The sequence below is a fragment of the Hemicordylus capensis genome, chromosome 4 (genome assembly GCF_027244095.1).
Source record: "Hemicordylus capensis ecotype Gifberg chromosome 4, rHemCap1.1.pri, whole genome shotgun sequence".
NCBI lineage: Eukaryota > Metazoa > Chordata > Lepidosauria > Squamata > Cordylidae > Hemicordylus > Hemicordylus capensis.
The window spans coordinates 102,961,394-102,979,583 of record NC_069660.1 but is presented as its reverse complement, the minus strand read 5'-3'; the positions used below and the strand labels follow the sequence as shown (position 1 = coordinate 102,979,583).

Below are 18,190 nucleotides of genomic sequence, written 5' to 3'. Positions count from 1 at the left end.
CGAAACAAGCCATTGGAAGTGTGAATGGCACCCTGCTGTAAGCGTAGGGACTGCAGTGTCACAACATAGGAAGTGTGGAAGCACACTTCCGAGATAAGACGTGACCCCATTGCAGGGTCTAATCTGGAAAGCACCTAGGCGAGCAAGAAGATAGCAGTTTACAATTCACAAGCCTCAGGTGACTTAAAACCCATTTTGTTTTTTAGACTGAAGTCTCTGTACTCTGAAAATTTTGGGCATGAGACAGCATTCAAGTTTTTTAACATATGTATGTGTATATATAGAGGGGTGTGTGTGTGTATACACAAATTTACATATTTTATGTAAAAATATACACACATACTTATAGATTTAAAATACAGATAAAAATAAAATTAAAATAATGGTAAATATTGCTTAATATTAACATAATCCTCACTATGAAATGCCAGTGCAAATAAAATAAGTTCATATTACTTCCAAAAGATAACAATCTCAGACTTTCACAAATCTTTACCAAAAAAAAGTCTATTCATGTGGACGAGCCAATGAGCATATTTCTCTGAGACTTCAGCACATACTTGATACTCAAATGGATACTCTTGGTAAAAATTGTGATGTATACAGAAATAATTGAATATTCCAAGCACAGTGAGTCTTAGTAAAATTCCGTTAAATCAAGACTAGCAGCTTCTGTGAGATAGAGCAGACAATGGCACAATGGTTTGTTCCTGATGACCCCATCATTCACAAGGTTGAAAAAGGAGATGGGCCTGCATATTTGGCTATAGTCTCTAAACAATTTTAAAGAGCAGTTGCACATGGAGCATGCAGCAGAGTAAAGGCTCAAGTTTATGAAGGTAAGGATGACTATTGCTAGGGCCATGTCCAAGAGAATGGGCCACAGCATCTCATTACATACAGGGACTTAATAAAACAATTTCAGAGAGCTTCCACTATGGACAGGAGCTGAGAAACCATGATCCAACATTTAATTTCCATTTTATAAACTGGACTGGTATCTGTCATTATATGCAGGAGCATCTAGAAATGTACAAACTGGCTTTTGGGACCAGCTTTTTACATTCCCTTGGTTATGATGACAGTCAGCTGTGTGAAAGTGCCCAGAAAGCCAAAAATGAGCAGATGTGAGATATTACTTCTTTAAAAAAGATAACTGGAACCATGGAGTTCCAAAATAAACAGAACATATTTTCAGTTCCAAAATGATGGGATAAATCAAGCTGTCCATATAACAAAGAAGCAGTCCAAGATTGGATCTTTTCTACAAAAGCTAGGATACAGTCATTTCCTAATTATGGCAGTTTAAGGCAAGGCAGAATAAACACAGTTGCTTATCCATTCTTCTTGGTCATTCAGTGGCATGACATGCTGACAGATCTGCATATAAAAATACAGAAAAAGGAAATAACAGTTTATTATACCTTCCTTGGGTTTTGCAGAATATTAATTATTTACTACTCAAATCATTAAGTGGCATATATTAACTTTCCTACCTAGTACAGGATTCCCCCCCTTGATTTATTTGAATTCTTATCCCACACTTTTCCTGGACTCTGGAAAACTATCATTTTAAGCCAAAGTGTAAATCTTATCCTGAGTAACCTTTTTGTTCACTTAGGCCTTTTAAATTTTGATGGTTAAATTTGAATTTTAAAACTTGTTTTTTAAAAAAAGTTTTAAAATTGTTTTGTATTTTGTTTTGCAGTGTGTGTGTGTGTGTGTGTGTGTGTTGTTGTGATTTAATGTGTTATGTGTTTTTACTTGATGTTTTAATACTGTGTCGTGAGCTGTCCATTTGTTATGGAGTGGCTAACAAATAAAGTTGTTTATTAACATTTATATAATAAGTAATAAGTCATAATAAAGTCATAATCAGTAATCTATAGATATATCCTATAAAAGATAAAACTCAGTGCTAAGCTAGAGTTAAAAGTTGATAAAATCAACTTAGCAAGTAACTCTAGCCAAAGGTCATATTATTTTCAACCCAGACCCAGAGAACAGTACAGCTCACTCATGTTTTATTGAAGGGCTAATAGGTGAAGAGACAATTCTTCAAATGGAGTGCTGTCACTGCTTCTCTGAAGTAAGATTGCTTGGGAGTTTCCTGGGGGAGTTACTAATGGCTTAGCTCCCAACATTTCACAGCGGAAAAATGTATACATGTTTGTAACTTCACAATTGTCATATATACCAAGGATCAGTGGCTAACCACACCTTCCCCCACTATTACACATCACTGAAGGCTTTTCTTGGGTTAATGTGTACTATATTAGTCAACGCCTACAGATGGTTATCTACCAATTTTAAAAACAAGAATGTGTTTGTCCTTTTGTTTATACTTGAAAAATAGAATTCCCCTACAATATGATGTCAGCAATTCAAAATATACCTGGGAGGGCTGCAGTGTAAGCAATTGTGGGTTGTGGCTCGTTCATGACCATAAGGGATGAGCTGGAGGGAAGGCATGCTCCTACCATGTCCCTCTCAGACAAGCAGAATTCCCATCTGGGTCTACATACCCAAGCCCCAGACAATCAGGCTGCCATGCACTTTGGTATTGTAAAAAGTGGAGCTGAGTCCTTCAGATAGCTCATGATGTAGCACATAAGCAGTAGATTGACAGCCCTCAGTCCTGCAGCACAGGGGCGTAGCAAGGTTGGAGTGGGCCCAGAGACAAGATTTTAAAATGCACCCCCAGCTCATGAAGATCAGCTCATGAAGTAAAGAAATCTTAAATGAAGCTGAATAGTGGTAACAAAAAGCATAGTGAAATTTATATATTTATGGACGATGCAAGTCATTTAGTGGTACTAGAGAAAGACATGCTGTTCTGGTAGCTCCAGGTCTTAACACTCACATCAATTTTGGAGGATGAATACAGCTGAAGGAAGCCCGGGCGGTTGCATGGCTGGGGGAGTCAGTCATGTGACTTGCCTCTGGAGGGGCCCTCAGACAACTGTCTCCCCTTGCCATAGTATAGTTACGCCCCTGCTGCAGCAACTCTGCTCTGCTTGGCCCCTATAGCCATATAACACATTTATAAATATGGATTCTGGCTCCCCAGAGGTGCCAAAAATGGCATGGGCACACAGATGTCCAAAGGTTCATTCTACATAAGTTTGGACTCAAGTAGAAGAACTGAGCTGAACAGATATGAATGGGGTGGGTAGGTAGGTGTCCCATGGGCCCAGTGGACAAAAAAATAAAAGAAAATCTGGATTTACTCTCTCCTATTATTTTATGAGAAGAGTGTTTCCACACAAAATTGACAACTTTTTTCCTTTTCATGTGATCTATCTTGTAAGAGAATTTTCTTTGCAAAAAGTAGGATCTAAATAGTTATCTTGAAACTTTTGTTTAAAATGTATATTTAAAATTATTAAACATTAATATCTGGTTGGACTATTTATAGTATTGTATAACATATAATTGATTTTAAGCCACCATGGTTGGTCAAATAGTGGGGTCTCAATATTTTAAATAAGTAACTAAAATTACCATCATGGATTTGGGTGCCACTTCAATAGCAAAAGTGCTGAGTCCTCTATTATTCACACAGTTCTTACTCTGTTCACCACTGAGATGAATGATTGCTTTAACCTCAGACTGTAAAGAAAAGCAACATTAACATCAAGACATTCAAGCTCCCTCCTCCCACCACATGCACTATTTTTTTAGAAAAATAAAGCAAACAGGCTCAATCATGCAATTTTCTTGTTTGGTCCAGAGAGCAGGGGTGTGTAAGGCTGGTACCTATAATTGATAGGCAGTATGAATCTCTGGATTGCCCAGGCATAATTTATATACTAAAGATGAACACATACTAAAAATGAAGTGTAGCAAGCAGTACTTTCTGCTTGCTACACTTCAAATTCTAGCTCAAGCCACTAACTTCAGAGGTGCTGAACTTGAAGGTCCAGATTTGGTTAGGGGACACCCATGGCCTTGGCCTGGACCCAAATGATTAAGTAGGCAATAAAAATACAAATGTATATTTAGAAGAAAATTCTTTTGCAAGTGTGGTCTTCAAATATCTGAAGTGCTGTCACATGGAATGAGGAGTGGACTTGTTCTCTGTTGCTCCTGAGGGTAGGAGTAGAACCAATGGGTTGAAATTACAGGAGAACCTCAGTATTCACAGGGGTTCCATTCTCCACTATTACCAATGACATGAAAACCACAAATACTGAATCAACGGGATAATGGGATTGCAGTGGTTAAGTTCCCCAAGGTCTGGAAATTGCCCCCAAAATGGGGGGGGGAGGAGGTTTAAAAGGGCAAAATAAAGTTTTGCTTTTGACTCGTGGATATGAGATTAACCCCTTGTGGGCCTTTTTTTTTTTAACGTATATGCTGAAGTTGGGTGTGGATAGGCAAAACAGTAGATGGTGGATCTATCCTCATCTATACAAGAAAGCATATTTAGCAAATTAGAATTTCATCCTAATGTCTGCCTCCCAAGAGATGTTTGACAGTGGAACAATTTGCCTCATGCCATGATGTATCTTCTCTAGAGTTTCCAAACAGAGGCTAGATGGCCATCTGCTAGGGATGCGCATCAGTTTCCTGCACTGAGCAGGGGGCTGAACTAGAAGAACTTCAAGATCCCTTCCAGCTCTAACTTTAATTTTACATTTCCATTTTACTCTTCTTCTGAGGATCCCAGAGAGGAGTACATGGATAAGTTTATCCTAATTCTATTATTCTATGTAGTTTTAATAATAATAATAATAATAATAATAATAATAATAATGCCATACAATACCTTGTTTTCAACAACAGAGGTGATCCGTGTATCACTTTGGTATGTGTGAATAATTATATTTCCGTTGCTGTCTACTGGCTTCGCATCTCCTTTGTTAACCACATTCATACAAATGGCATTGTTAAGTTGTTCACCGCCTGCTTCCAAGCAAACAGGTTTAATTCTGGGTTTGCATTTTTCTGCATAGATGTTAATAGAAAAAGGGCATGCCTATTAGGAAAGAAAAATGCATTAATTATATACAATAATAAGCACTATAGTGCTTAAATGATTAAAAAAAATGCTCCAGTGCAAATATGTATATATGTATAAAGAAACAAAAATTTGATTCCATGTCCCTCAGTGCTATTTTAGGACCTCATTTCCCCCCTGATCTTTTAAAGCACTAAAACACCTTTTGAAAGCTTTTTTTTTTAAGGTGGGTAATAGCACCTAAACTAAAAAAACGCATTAGAGCAAATTAAATAATTTTTTTAAAAAATTGAATGGTGTACTCAGGTGAACTGCCCTGTCCTTACTTGTACGGCTGTGTCATGTTCCATCCCTACTGTGGATGGAACACAGCAGAAGGTACAAACACAGAAAGCTCTATATCCTCCCATGATGTGCGTAAAGACAAACTGCAATTTTACTTGTAGCTTATAATAGAAGAGCAAGGACTGGATAGCTCTAGGAGCTGCCAATTTGAAAGCACCCTTAGTCTCTTTCTCCTATTGGACTACAGAAAATATTGATGTTTTACCTTTGAATAAAAGATGTGGGGCTTGTGATTCTTTTACTTTGGGCACAAGTATTTGATATGCTGGCAATCCAAGTCTCTCCAAGCTGTGATACAATAATTTGGTCACAAACCAGCTTGCAAAAGTTGAGGTGCACAGTTATAACTGCATAATTAGTTCACTGGATCAAATAAAATATTAGCTTTCACCATGCAGGAAGGACATTAAAATTACTCGCTGTGACTACTTATTTTCCTGCCCAAATTCTTTCATACCTCAGTTAATTCCAGTGCTTTGTTGTAGCCCATTGACAGCAAAGTTACCCAGAGGTTACTGACATCCCCTCCTCTGTCACTGGCTTCCATAAGATTCAGGTCCATAAATCCCTGTCTTGTGAGTTCATTGTTTTTCATGTCAAAATTCTCTATTTTATAAGAAAACATAAGGCAGATATTTTCATAGACCATTGTTATAAAAAATAATACATACAAAGAAAAAACAAATGTTCCAAATATGGTCAGCACTTCCATCTCTATGCCCTGTGCTTCCTCTCTGTCTATTAATTGTGGCCTGTCCAGTTTTCCATTGCTTAAGCGGACTGGAGGGTCCAGTTCTTTATCCCATGTTTCCCTTTCTGCTCCAGTAAGAGGAGCAAAAACACAGGGCAGGTTTAGTTCACTTTTTTGGCAATGCATGGTAGTCCATTCATTTTGGGTGATGTGTCTGCCAGATCAGTGGCGGCCACTGAGGGAGGCGCCGGGGGGTAGTGGTGGAGAAAGACACCTTTAAAAGTAAATTAGAAGGTGCTTACCAATGGTACCACCATGCCTGCAAGCTGCCTCACGTACGACCTGGCATCCCATGCGGCAGTGGCTTCTGTGCATGCATGGAGGCCATTTGTGTGGTCAGCATGTTGCCAACCACACAAATGGCCTCCACATATGTGCAGAGGCCAGGTGGGTGCTGGGGCAGCACCGCCACCACACAGGATGCTGGGCAGAGCACCGCTGTTCAAGGCACCTTGCAGGTATGGCAGTACCACAAGTAAGCACCTTCTAATTTACTTTTAAAGGTGCCCCTCGCTGCCCCATCGTCCAGCGCTGCCCTCACCAGCCACCACTGTGCCAGACTGAGCTTTGTCCTTAAAGCCACCAGCAGCTCCAAGGAAACTCACATTTTACTGGGTTACTTCCTACCATTGGAAGTTTTCTCTCTCAGCCAAAGAGCCTAGGACCTGAAAGGTTCATTAATTTAGTTTTTATAGTTTTCAGTTTTTAGCTTTTTATTAATAACTCTTAATTTGAAACTTTTTTTAAAATTGTAATTTTGAATGTGGTTTTAGCCTGGTCTTTTAACTTAATTTTATTAATTTTTTACTTCACATTGCATCTTTTTATTAACATTGTGAGCTGCCCCGAGCAGTAGTATACTGGAGGGGCAGGGTACAAATATTTAAAATAAAATAAAATCATTGCTAAAAGGCTGGTGCTCCAGGACTTAAAAACTGGAACCCTGCCTGATACTGATCAATTGATTTGCTGGAACTAGCAAAGCTGTGTTTCACAAATGTGGTTCTGATTACAAATTCAAGAACATATGGGGAGAATTTCTTGATCCATTTGCCTACCAAACATAGAGTGGACCAACTATTGGAGTGGACCAAATATGTGAGCAGCAAATGCATTCCATCATCTGAATCTTTCTTCTTCTCTTTCTTTCCTTTTCTTCTTAATCTGTTTTGTCTGTTAAGCTTCAATGTCATTACACAGGGCAATGAGAACAGTGGAGGGGATTGATGGGAGGGAAGGTAAGTGCAGAGCAAAGAACTGTAGGATTGCATTGTTCACATGGATGTTAAAACAATGAAAAACACCTTTAATAAATTACAAATAATAAAAAAATAACAGCAGTTAATGAAGTACTTTGATGTCAGCAAACAAAGCTGAAATACTCTTTTGGCACAGAATTTAAAAAATTCTTTTCTCACCTTCATAACAATGCTAAATTTTTTACAATGTAATATTAAAGAGATAACAAATTTAATACATCTAAGGGCTCAGATGCTATTATAAAACTGCTTGAACTTTGCTCTCAAGATTTATGATGTTCATCTGAACCCTGCAGCTGATTAATTGCCAGGTAATCCATCCACTACATTTGCTTTTGGTATGTTCTGACATGTACACAACCACATTCTAAGTGTTGTTGCGGAGTCTTTTCCAGAAAACAAAAGAAAAATATCTTTTGTCACTTCCTTTCTCCCATACCTCATATACTAAAACATAAATAGATATATAAAATTCAAAGCAAAAGTTGAAAGCATATTGGCCAAGTTCTAAATATAGGCATATCTAAGGGCCTGATCCAGTAGAATTGTTGACATTTTGTATAGCCTTTCCATACAAACAAAAATAAAAAACCCTCCCTGTTGATAAGCATTATGGCCTCACACAATGGATTGGGAGGCCGCCTCCTTCTCCTCTTGATGTGTACTTCAGTGCTGGCAATGGGGAGTTAATGATATAGAATGATTCCCCCCCCCAAGTGCTGTTGTATGGCAAGCAACCCTCCCCCACTTTCATATTGAAAAGATTTGTTTGCGGAATTTGTTTGCAGCATGGATAGCTCTGCATCTATACATGTGCAGAAGCCATTTTAAATAAATAAATAAAGTAAAACAAACTAAAAGTAAAACAAACCTTTCAAAATTCTAAGAAATAAGGGGCAGAAAGTATATTGCTCATTATGGATGAGGTCATGGACACTGACCAAGTCTGTGACACTCATAACTATGTTCCACACAGCACTTCAAACTATAAAATATTTGCTAGCTGAGGAAAAACATCAAATTTTCCCATTAAGAAAATATTGCTGCTTGAACGCTGGTAAAATGAAAGATAAACACTACCTTTGGGAAAGACGTCTGGATCCCCCATAACAAATGAATAACAACTGTACGTTTATTGTGCAACAAAATGACCATCTGGAATGCCCCCATGCCTGATATGAGACTTACTGAGCTGCAAGAGCAGAGGCCACTGAGAAGATAAAGCAGTGGAGGGCTTGTCTTTTTGTGTTTTCCTCCAATATTACCCCCTATTAAGAACATCTGACAGTCTGACCTCAGGCAGCAGGAAAATAAAGCAAAAGGAAATGGAGGAGCTAGAAAAGAGATTGAAAATGACAGTCAGGGGACTAAAAGAGTTGCCTCTGATACTACAGAGATGCCATCTAAAAAAGAAAAGAATAAATGAATTGATGAAGTAATCGAAAGTAGTAACAGCAACACAAAGCAATAAGTAATATGCAGGAAGATGACAAAGGGATGTCTGGCACATCTTCAGATACTGAATTATATTGGTACATTACTGTATGGTATGGTTCAACTTGTTGAAACTGTAGGTTTCTTTTTTCTGTGTAAATTGCTTTGAGAACTTAAAATATAAACATTTTAAATAATAATAAAACAAGAAGAAGAAGAACTGGAAACAATGCTGAGTATGAATAAATTCAAGCCATCATTAACAATGACCTAAAACTTAAATTACTGTATATATTTCAGTGTTTCTTCCCAACCACGTCGATTTGTTAATATACAATGGCTGACATTCTAATATTTTATCTTGATAAAGGCATGTGCACAGCACCACCCTCTGCTTTCGGAGCAAGGGTGCTCTTGTGCAAGAGCACAATGATTTTGGGCACTCTTTCCAAAAGACTATAAGAACCTCAGGGATGTGTTTCTGAGCACTTTTGGAGCAAGGAGAGAATGCTGATCATTGAGCTCTTATGCAAAAGCATCCTCACTTCAGAAACACAGAGGCTAGCACTGCACACATGCTTTTGTTAAAAGCATTTATGCGACATTAGTCTGAATGTTGGCTTACAAGTCTATGTAGTAAGCATTACATTTAATACAATATCTGATTATCTGAAAATGCTTTCAATCATTTCCCTGGTCATTAAAGTACACAAGTTCAGATATAATGCAAAGCCAACATTAAATCCTGGCTTCATACAATGTCCCCTAGTCTTGGGAGTACGCATTCTCCCATCTCTTGAATGCATGAGGCTCAGAAGAATTCTTCTACAGATAGGAATGGTGTGAAGTACGCTGATGCAGTCAGATCTGACAAAAACTGAACTGCTCTCCAGTTTGATCAAATCCAGCCAAACCAGTCCCAATTCATCAGCTTCAAAGCTTATCCCCCTCCCCGCCACTCTGTTTTATTGGGCAGGGGCAGAAGATAAGATAGCTTTACTTGTATTTTTCTCTTGCAGCATGGCACGGGAGCAGTGGCTGCATGGCTTGATTTGAAAGAAATTCTTAGAAGATTTTTCTTCCTTCTTCCCCTGCAATGCTGAGAATAGCACATGGTATCTTGGGACCTGTAGTTTTTTCAGAAGCTGCTGCAGAACTCTGAAAAAAACAACTATAGTGAATGTCTTCTAAGAGGGGGTGAATGTCTTCTAAGAGCATCTTTTTCGAAGCCAAGCTGTGCAGTTGCTCCTCCCTTGCCATGATGGAAAGAAAACAAAAGAAAAGCCAGCTTGTCTCCTGCCTGTGTAGATGAAAACAGTACAGACCTTTTCCACACAGTGCATAATTAACCTATGGAATTATCTGCTATAAGATGTGGTGATAGCCAACAGCCCGGATGGCTTTAAGAAGGGTTTTGACAAATTCATGAAGGACAGGTCTATCAATGGCTACTAGTCTGAGGGCTATAGGCCATCTTCAGCCTAAGTGGCAAGATGCCTCTAAATACCAGTTGCAAGGGAGCAACAGCAGAAGAGAGGGCACGCTCTTAGCTCTTGCCTGTGGGTTTCCTAGAGGCATCTGGTTGGCCACTGTGTGAAACAGGATGCTGGACTAGATAGGCCTTGGGTCTTATCCAGCAGGGCTGTTCTTGTGTTCTTATGGCAGGGAGAAGGCCTAAAGCTTCAGTCCTGAATACAAGCAAGTGCTTCAAACTGGGTCAAAGCAAAGTAGAATCCTGCCCCCCTGTAGTGCTGAACTGAACTGGGGCCCTCTGAAGTACTGAGGCAGTTCCCAAATCAAATTGGTGCTCCTTCTCATAGATTTAACTTGTTTCTGGCTAAAACACACGCCAGGATTGCTTATTACATCTGAACTGACGTAACAGTTATTCTAACCAGAGTTCCAAAATAAACTAGGACTGGAACTTGGGACTGTATGCCAGGTTCAAATTCTGATTCATGTTGGAATTCTGGTTAGATAAGCCAGGATTGCTCAGTTCTGACACAATGATCAATCCTGGCTTGTTCAGAATCAGAATTCTTCCAAGACTTGTGTGCAAAGGTCAGGAGGGAACACATATGTTCCTAAGGCTGGAGGCTGTTGAGTGAAGGAAGGATTTAATTCTGGCTCTCCATTATGTTTCGACTATCACATAGACAGAGAGGCTATGTTTGTAAAGAGATAATTCAAGCTTACCTTTACATATGGCCCAAGCTTCAGTGTCACACTTCTCACCACTAGTCCTCATTTCAAAGAAGTTGTATTCTTCCAGGCTGAGAGAGCTATTCCCATCCAAATCAATCATTTCAAATATTTCTGATAAGACTGCTCTAAAACATTGAAGAGACAAAATAGTTTAAAGGATCATGTTTTCTCTTAATTTAATCCTTGTGAATAATCGCTTAAGAAAATTGTTTCACAACACAAAACTGAATCAAAAATATGAAGAGCACAGAGAGCTTAAACTTCACAAAAGCGAATCTGCCTTACCTGAACTCTTTGGTAAGTGCCAAGTCTCCATTGCAATCTCTATATACAAGTTTGGCTTCTCCTCTAATCTGCTTTTTCACTTTTCTAAATTTACAGCCAGTGGTGAAAGGAATGATCCAATAGACTCCTGCTCCAAGTTCACTTCTCCAACCAAAAACCTACCACAAAGAAAAACAATGATTTGGGATATCTGAGACCTCCATCATTTTTCATATTCACTCAAGCATTTTCTGAGTAATGTGCTCTCTCAGACACATAGATTTTTAAAAAGATAGAACAAGAGCCAGTGTAGTTCCCTGACCTGAGTGTTGAGCTTAGAAATAAGAAACTCAGCAAGAACTGCCATGAAGAGCTGATTCATACGTTGCCTGGGCACACGGGCATTCGGCAGAGTAAACATGTAAAGTGTAGATGAACACTGGCTTTTGCAAGCTTGGCACTGGTATACTTCCTTTAAATGTTTGGAGTAGCATGAAATGGATTTTGCAATTTGTTTTGAGCTCGAATCGAATTGCAAAATCCTCAAATTGAATCATCAAAACAGTGGCCAAGGCCGGCTGTTCTGATGAATCAACCTCAAAACACTCAAATTGATTTGTTTTGAGCGCCATTTTGAGGCCTGTTTTACCGGGGAGAGTTGATCTATCAATTGGAGTCAGCAGGCCCTCCAAGGTGGGCCGACGTGCTAAATCTGGGGCGGAAGCCTGGTCTACCCAACTCACACCCTTTGCCCTGGACTTAGTGAGTCAGCCTGCCTCATAAGACTGGTCTTTCCACTGACCCACTAGGTTCAGGCTCCAAAATTACCTAACCGCATCTCTGGCTTGACATGTTCAGCAAGGGAAGCACACTGTCGCACACAAAACAGTAGTTTAAAACAAACTATTTCGCAAAACAGTGAGAGCAAGGAGGGGAGGTGGTGTCTCTTTCTGGAAAGCAGACAATGATCAACAGGTGCCCCTGACACTCCAACTATCCACATGGCAGTCACAATAGGAATAGATAGAATATGTTTGCAATCAAAGAATTGCAACATATGTGAGGAACAGTCCTAATATCCCTGCAAGAAATGAGACCTTAATGCAGACATCGGGATGTACACTACAAATGGGTAATTTGTACTACAACTGGGAAATGGGTAAATGCACTATAACTGTGCATTTTCTGTGCTAAAATTTTAGTCATGTTCTTGAGGAAAGGGAATTGAAGAATTACCCTTCATGTCTTCTGTTGTGCCCCATATTTCAAGACAGAGCAGTCCAAAATGTATTATTATTTCCACATCCAAAATAAATAAATACTTAAGTCAGTAGAGGAGATTTCAAAATGCCTCTGACCTCTTTATTTCGTAGTTCAGTGGAGCTCACAAACTGTAGGTTTTCTTCAGTTTCAGTTTCCTTGAAAAGGTACAAAGCAGTGTCCATTGCTAACCATGGGAAACACTTTCCTACAAGAAATTGGCAACATGGTCTAATAAGCAAATATCTCATTTTAACTCAGTAACACAGCTGAATCCAGATTTGCCTGATGCAAGATGAATCCATAGCATTTTAGTGAGTATCATTAAAAAGGTCTCATATGCCAGTAAACTGATTTGAATGTACAAAGTTACATTTTCGACTATGTATGGCAAACATAACAGTTAGCTAGTTTTAACCGTGACTCCTAGAACTTAAAATTCTACAAGTGTCAAAACTGATCTTGAGTTACTATGTTCCTTTGGGATGAAGACCATTCATAAGCCACTCACTGTTCATTCCCTATCCAATTCTATGAAACCAGAGTGTTTATCAGTTTCCCACCCCTAGAAAAAGATGTGTTCTTACCGTCCATTTGGCTAAGGTTTACAGGCTTAATGGTGATACATACTGTAGATCTTTGGGATAAGAGCAACTTGTATTTATGGCTAATTATCATGCCATTGTCCTCCAAGAAGAAGCATCCTTTGGACTGTACACACTGCCATTCCTAATGACAAATCAAATAATTAACACATAAGAAGATACTTGAACTTCTGTGGGGCAGTGACTTTGGTGATTAATACTGAAAACTTAAACACAAGCAATTTTCAATAAATGCTAGAGTGGTTTTATAATGTCTAAATGGCAGGAGAAATTTGTTTGGAATCATTCTACACAAAATATTGTCCATGTTATGGAAAGCTCTTGTGAAGCTCAAAACAAAGCTAAACCCCCAAAACTGTGGCCTGTTATGCTTCTAGAGAGCATAAGGTGGTGCTGCAGTCCCTAAAACCACTTGTGGACCAGAAAAATTACCTGTTTCTAAATCCAAGAATCAACAAAATGCCAGCAACTCCTCAAATGTTGGCTTCCTTTAAGTATTTGCCATGAAATTGAGTAGAATTGTGTGGCATTCATTTCCAATATTTTATATATACATTTCTCTATGTATGTCTATGTATAAGAACTTATTCCTACATGCACTTGGGCATGCTACCACCGAGAACAGGCCTGCACAATGTAAGGCCCAGGGGCCGAATCCAGCCACAGGTAGAAATATCCTGCAGCAACAGCAGGAGTGATGAATAGCTCTTGGCCTATTCTACCTGACAAGCAGCAACGGCTCAATGCATTGGCCACTTGAGACCAGATGTCCCCTGCCCCTAGGCCAGACCCCACTGATAGCATCTCTCTTTCCCCTCACCTTTCCCCATGACTTCAACCCTCTGCCCCCCACTTTCATTAATATGTTTAATAATTAATGTTAATATAATAATTAATGTGCTGAAAATTGACCTCAGGCCCCGCAAGTCATGGTTGGTTCCGGCCCACTGGGCATTTGAATTGTGCACTCCTAATCTAGAGTCTACTTGCAGAGTAGAGGGTGAAGAATCACAAGTTCCATAGCTCTTCTACATAGTCTAAGTATGGAGTTCTTTACCTTCAACACTAGACAGTATACAGGACCTTCAAGTAGTTTTCAAATGCATGTTTTTACAATTTATCACATGCTGCTCCACTTTATACAGCAAAATAACTGAAAGGGCTATACTGTGGGTACTTTACACCTGTAACTTTTATGTGCTGGATTGGAAGGGGATAGGCTTGCAGATTAAAATTCTTCTTATGTATCAAGTATTCCCAATTGTCAGGGATGCCTCTGATTTGAACTTGAAATCCCTGATTGTTGCCATACAGTCCTGTTCTTTTGGATTTTCCATGGCTCTGTGGATAACAAGAACCAGTGAAAACTGGACAGTATATGGAAGCTTCTCCATTGACTATATGTTGCAATGGGAAAGGAAGCTCATACATCTTCCCCATATAGAGCATGCATCTCTGCCTGTGACCCACAAGCCAGTGTCCCCAGTGTAATTACAGCACATTACAAGAAGTGGGAGAACATACAAAGCAAACCTGATACCTAAGGGCTGCTTGATATATTGAAGTTCTCAAAAAATGAATACAATACAATACCATACAATACTTTAGTTTCTGGGAGTGCACAATTACTAGGACATAGAAGCTTATTTCAGAATATTCCTGTTACACAGAATAAACATGTAGCTCCACAGCACTCCACGGAACAGATATTCCAATTCCTACCAGCTCCCAGTTCTTGCACATCCAATCCACTTTATGTGCAAACAGCTATCCACAGAATTTAGCTCTCATGAGGTCTTCCATTATAAAGCAGTTTGCCTTTGAAAACTTCTAACTTTTAAGTCTAGCAACCTTATTATCCCCAAGCTAACAGTACTGACGGTTAGTCAATACAACATAACAGATACATGAAATATGGACTGAGAAGTGTTTGTGTGAGTCCTACAGAAAATTTGATTTGTATTGAGAGAAACCTAAACTAATATTTAGGAACTTCCCTAATTAATGTACAGAATTCTCTAATCTCTTTTATAGTTTCCAGTCAGATCATTCCATTAACAAAAGCTTAGGAAGCTACTTTTCATTACCACTCTATTAGGCTGTTGAAATAGAACCAGTTACTACTAATAGAAAACTATATGTGTGTTCATACACTACACATCATCTTTGAACATGTTGGAATTACAGGCTAAATTGCATAGGGGTTCAGATACCTAAACACACAGAAAAGAAATCCTTGGAGAGGACGTTTTTAAATTTTAATATCGAACAAATGTCACTGTCTAACAATGCTAAAGATATAAAGGACTTCAGAGTTCAATAACAAATACAGAGTTGTTATTTGAAACAAAAATGTAGCTCAAGAGAACAATCAGTTCAGTCTTCTAGCTGCAGTTATATTATGTGGTCATAACCATTCTTTCTCCCTCACACAGAAGTCTCAAGGTGCAAATTTTTAATGTACCTTAGCAGTTTCCAGTTAATGTTTTATATTTCTCTAGCTATTATTTTCTGTAGAAAGAAAACTAGTAAAGGTTGAATCAGGGAAGGGAAAACAAAGGGAAAAAGATCAATATTAACACTCTACAAATATTGACTCAGCAAAGTGACTTTGTTGTCTTTCTCCCCACAGGAATGGATATTGAATGAATGACTTATTTAAAAGAAATTACTTGTAAAACTTATTAGTCTAAATAAAAGTCAATATTTTCAGGCTACAGTGTATATTTACCAATTAATGTCTTCTGATCTGAGTAGGTTTGAAGATATTTACTGTATTTCCAATTACCTTTCCTATAACTGACTGTGATATTATTTATCTTTCAGGCTACTTAAGCATTTAAAGTACTAATAAATTATTCAATTCTGCATTTCTCAAACAGTCATTAACAATTTTATCCAAGAGTGCTTTCCTATATGGAAAAAAACATGTTTTGTTTTAGCAAACCTTCACACCTGAAAAATGATCCAAAATAACAGGATGTCAGCAAAACCAACATTATATAAAAACGTTTTGCAACCAGAAATCTTTGTGTGCTATATTGCTGCCCTTGACAAGCAGTTAATAAAACATAAGCTGCAAAAGAGAGAAAAATGGTTTCCTATTTAAAATGCAATGTGTGTACCTGGTGAGAGGGAGCCCAAGTCAAATTGAATTAACAAAGTATACCTTGACTGCATTTGCCTCCATGAGCTTTGAATTTTTGTTGCTGCTGGCACCCAAGCTGTTAGCAGAAGAAACACATACTGTGCAACTTGGAGCTGAGGAAGGTCGCGAAGAAGTCTTGCAATGACCTATAACACAGAGTTTTATTCATACTACCTGGTATTAACTTAATAATAATAAAAAATAATAATGATGATGATGATGATGATGAAGTGGAATAACAGATATTGTACGTTATGATCCATTAAAATAGGCTTCCCTTATAACTGATTAATCACATTGGGTAAAAATGGCATTGTGGACTTAGGCCAGAGTACTCTTGCATCTACATTAGAGTAGGCTGGTATCTACTTTGATATGCATCTGCCAAGTAACATTTGCACTCCAACGTTAGAAAATCCAAGTAGCATTAAGTTAGCACCATGCAATACTATGAAGTCATGTCAGGATGAAGGTTCTCCACCACCAAAACCTCCTCAGATTTGGAAGCAAATTCATGGGAAATAGGCATGGTCACAATCCTTGCCACATATCTGTGATTTTCCTTTGATTTGTATAGTTATGAGAATGTACAAACAACTAAACAAATCTTGCAAGACGTTTTTAAAGTTGAAAGAAAAACCACAATAAATGAAGCAAGCAACTCATCTTTTCTTTTGCCGTTGGGCACAGTCACACATAAACCAGCTAAGTTAGCGTAAAGAAAAAAACTGAGATGAGAGATGCAGTCAAACTTCTTTTGAGGTTAGGGTCTTGGAATACACGTTTCAGGAATGCAAAAACCTATTCTACCATAGGAACAAAAGAAGAGCCTTCCTAGATCAGGCCTAAGGCCTTTCTAGTCCAGCATCGTTTCCAACAGTGGCCCACCAGATGCTCCTGGGAAGCCCACAAGCAGGAGATGAAGGCATGTCCCATCTTCTGCTGTTGCTCCCCTGAAACTAATATTCAGAGGCCTTCTACCTCTGAGGGAGACATAGGATGGTTAATCCACAGAATGGAGGTTCTGTGCCTAAAAAATAAATACCTCTTTTTAGCATTGGTCTGGGTTCTGTTTTCCTTGCAGTTTTGGGCAATGATTTAGTAACTGGTGATGTTGCCATTTCTGATGAGGTCTCAATTTGACTTCCAAACTGCTGACGCTTCAAATTACTATCAACCTCCAGTTTCTCTAGTGCAGTCTTTAGGCACTGCTCACTGGTTGTCATATACAATTTACAAAACTGTAAACAATAAAAATAATTCCCTTTTGCTTATAAGTCTTTCAAGCATTTTAAAAGGAAAATAACACACACACATTATTAAGCAGGAAAAAGATCAATAGATAAGGAATATTTCCTCTGGAAGTTCAATCCTCATTTTGTTTTCATGAATCTCACTGACCACTCTCAAGTGACACAATAAAATGGAGCCATGATTCAGTAAGATCACACAACTGAGAGAAAAGAAATGAAAGGTACCACAACATATGATTTATGTAGTCTACCAGACATATTTGTGGACAGACTGGTTTTTTATGTCAAATTTTTAAGAAAAGAGCATTTTCTTTTCAATGAATCTAGACAGAAATTTGTAATGAACCATGTAGCCATGGTTTAGAGTAGGTGAAACACTGCCTTACCTACTCTAGAGATAAAATTGATCCGCAATTGGATTTTATAACACACACACACACACACACACACACACACACACACACACAGGTGCACCTAGGTAATTCTGGAGCCTTCATCTAAAGGCCTTTAGAGGCCCCCCTCCTTGCTGGCACCCCCCCCATACGTGGACATCATTCCCCTATTCTTATTTATCCCACATATTTCTTTCCCCACTCCCCACTCTGTCTCTAAAGCACCTAGCACAGGTCATAATCTCACTTGGCCAGTGCAGTGCAGGCCAGCGGCAACCACACCACCTAGGACAGACTAAAGAGGATTTGAG

At 38.7% G+C, this 18,190-nt stretch overlaps 1 protein-coding gene across 5 annotated transcripts in view; it reads right to left on the bottom strand.

Moving 5' to 3' along the window:
* Positions 1-244: 244 nt before the first annotated feature.
* Positions 245-18,190, bottom strand: part of EFCAB7 (EF-hand calcium binding domain 7) — a 42,802-nt gene continuing 24,856 nt past the window's right edge. For 3 of the 5 annotated variants that reach the window (XM_053244653.1, XM_053244652.1, XM_053244655.1), the window contains exons 5-14: positions 17,280-17,475; positions 16,256-16,380; positions 13,069-13,210; positions 12,580-12,689; positions 11,243-11,400; positions 10,949-11,082; positions 5,766-5,914; positions 4,772-4,981; positions 3,505-3,612; positions 245-1,380 (exon numbers count right to left, since the gene is read on the bottom strand). In XM_053244653.1, the coding sequence (XP_053100628.1) occupies positions 1,306-1,380; positions 3,505-3,612; positions 4,772-4,981; positions 5,766-5,914; positions 10,949-11,082; positions 11,243-11,400; positions 12,580-12,689; positions 13,069-13,210; positions 16,256-16,380; positions 17,280-17,475 (1,407 nt within the window). In that variant the 3' untranslated portion in view covers positions 245-1,305. Of the gene's footprint in view, positions 1,381-3,504; positions 3,613-4,771; positions 4,982-5,513; positions 5,597-5,765; positions 5,915-10,948; positions 11,083-11,242; positions 11,401-12,579; positions 12,690-13,068; positions 13,211-16,255; positions 16,381-17,279; positions 17,476-18,190 lie in introns of those variants that run through there. The other 2 variants (XM_053244654.1, XR_008305947.1) reach the window with 2 other exon arrangements.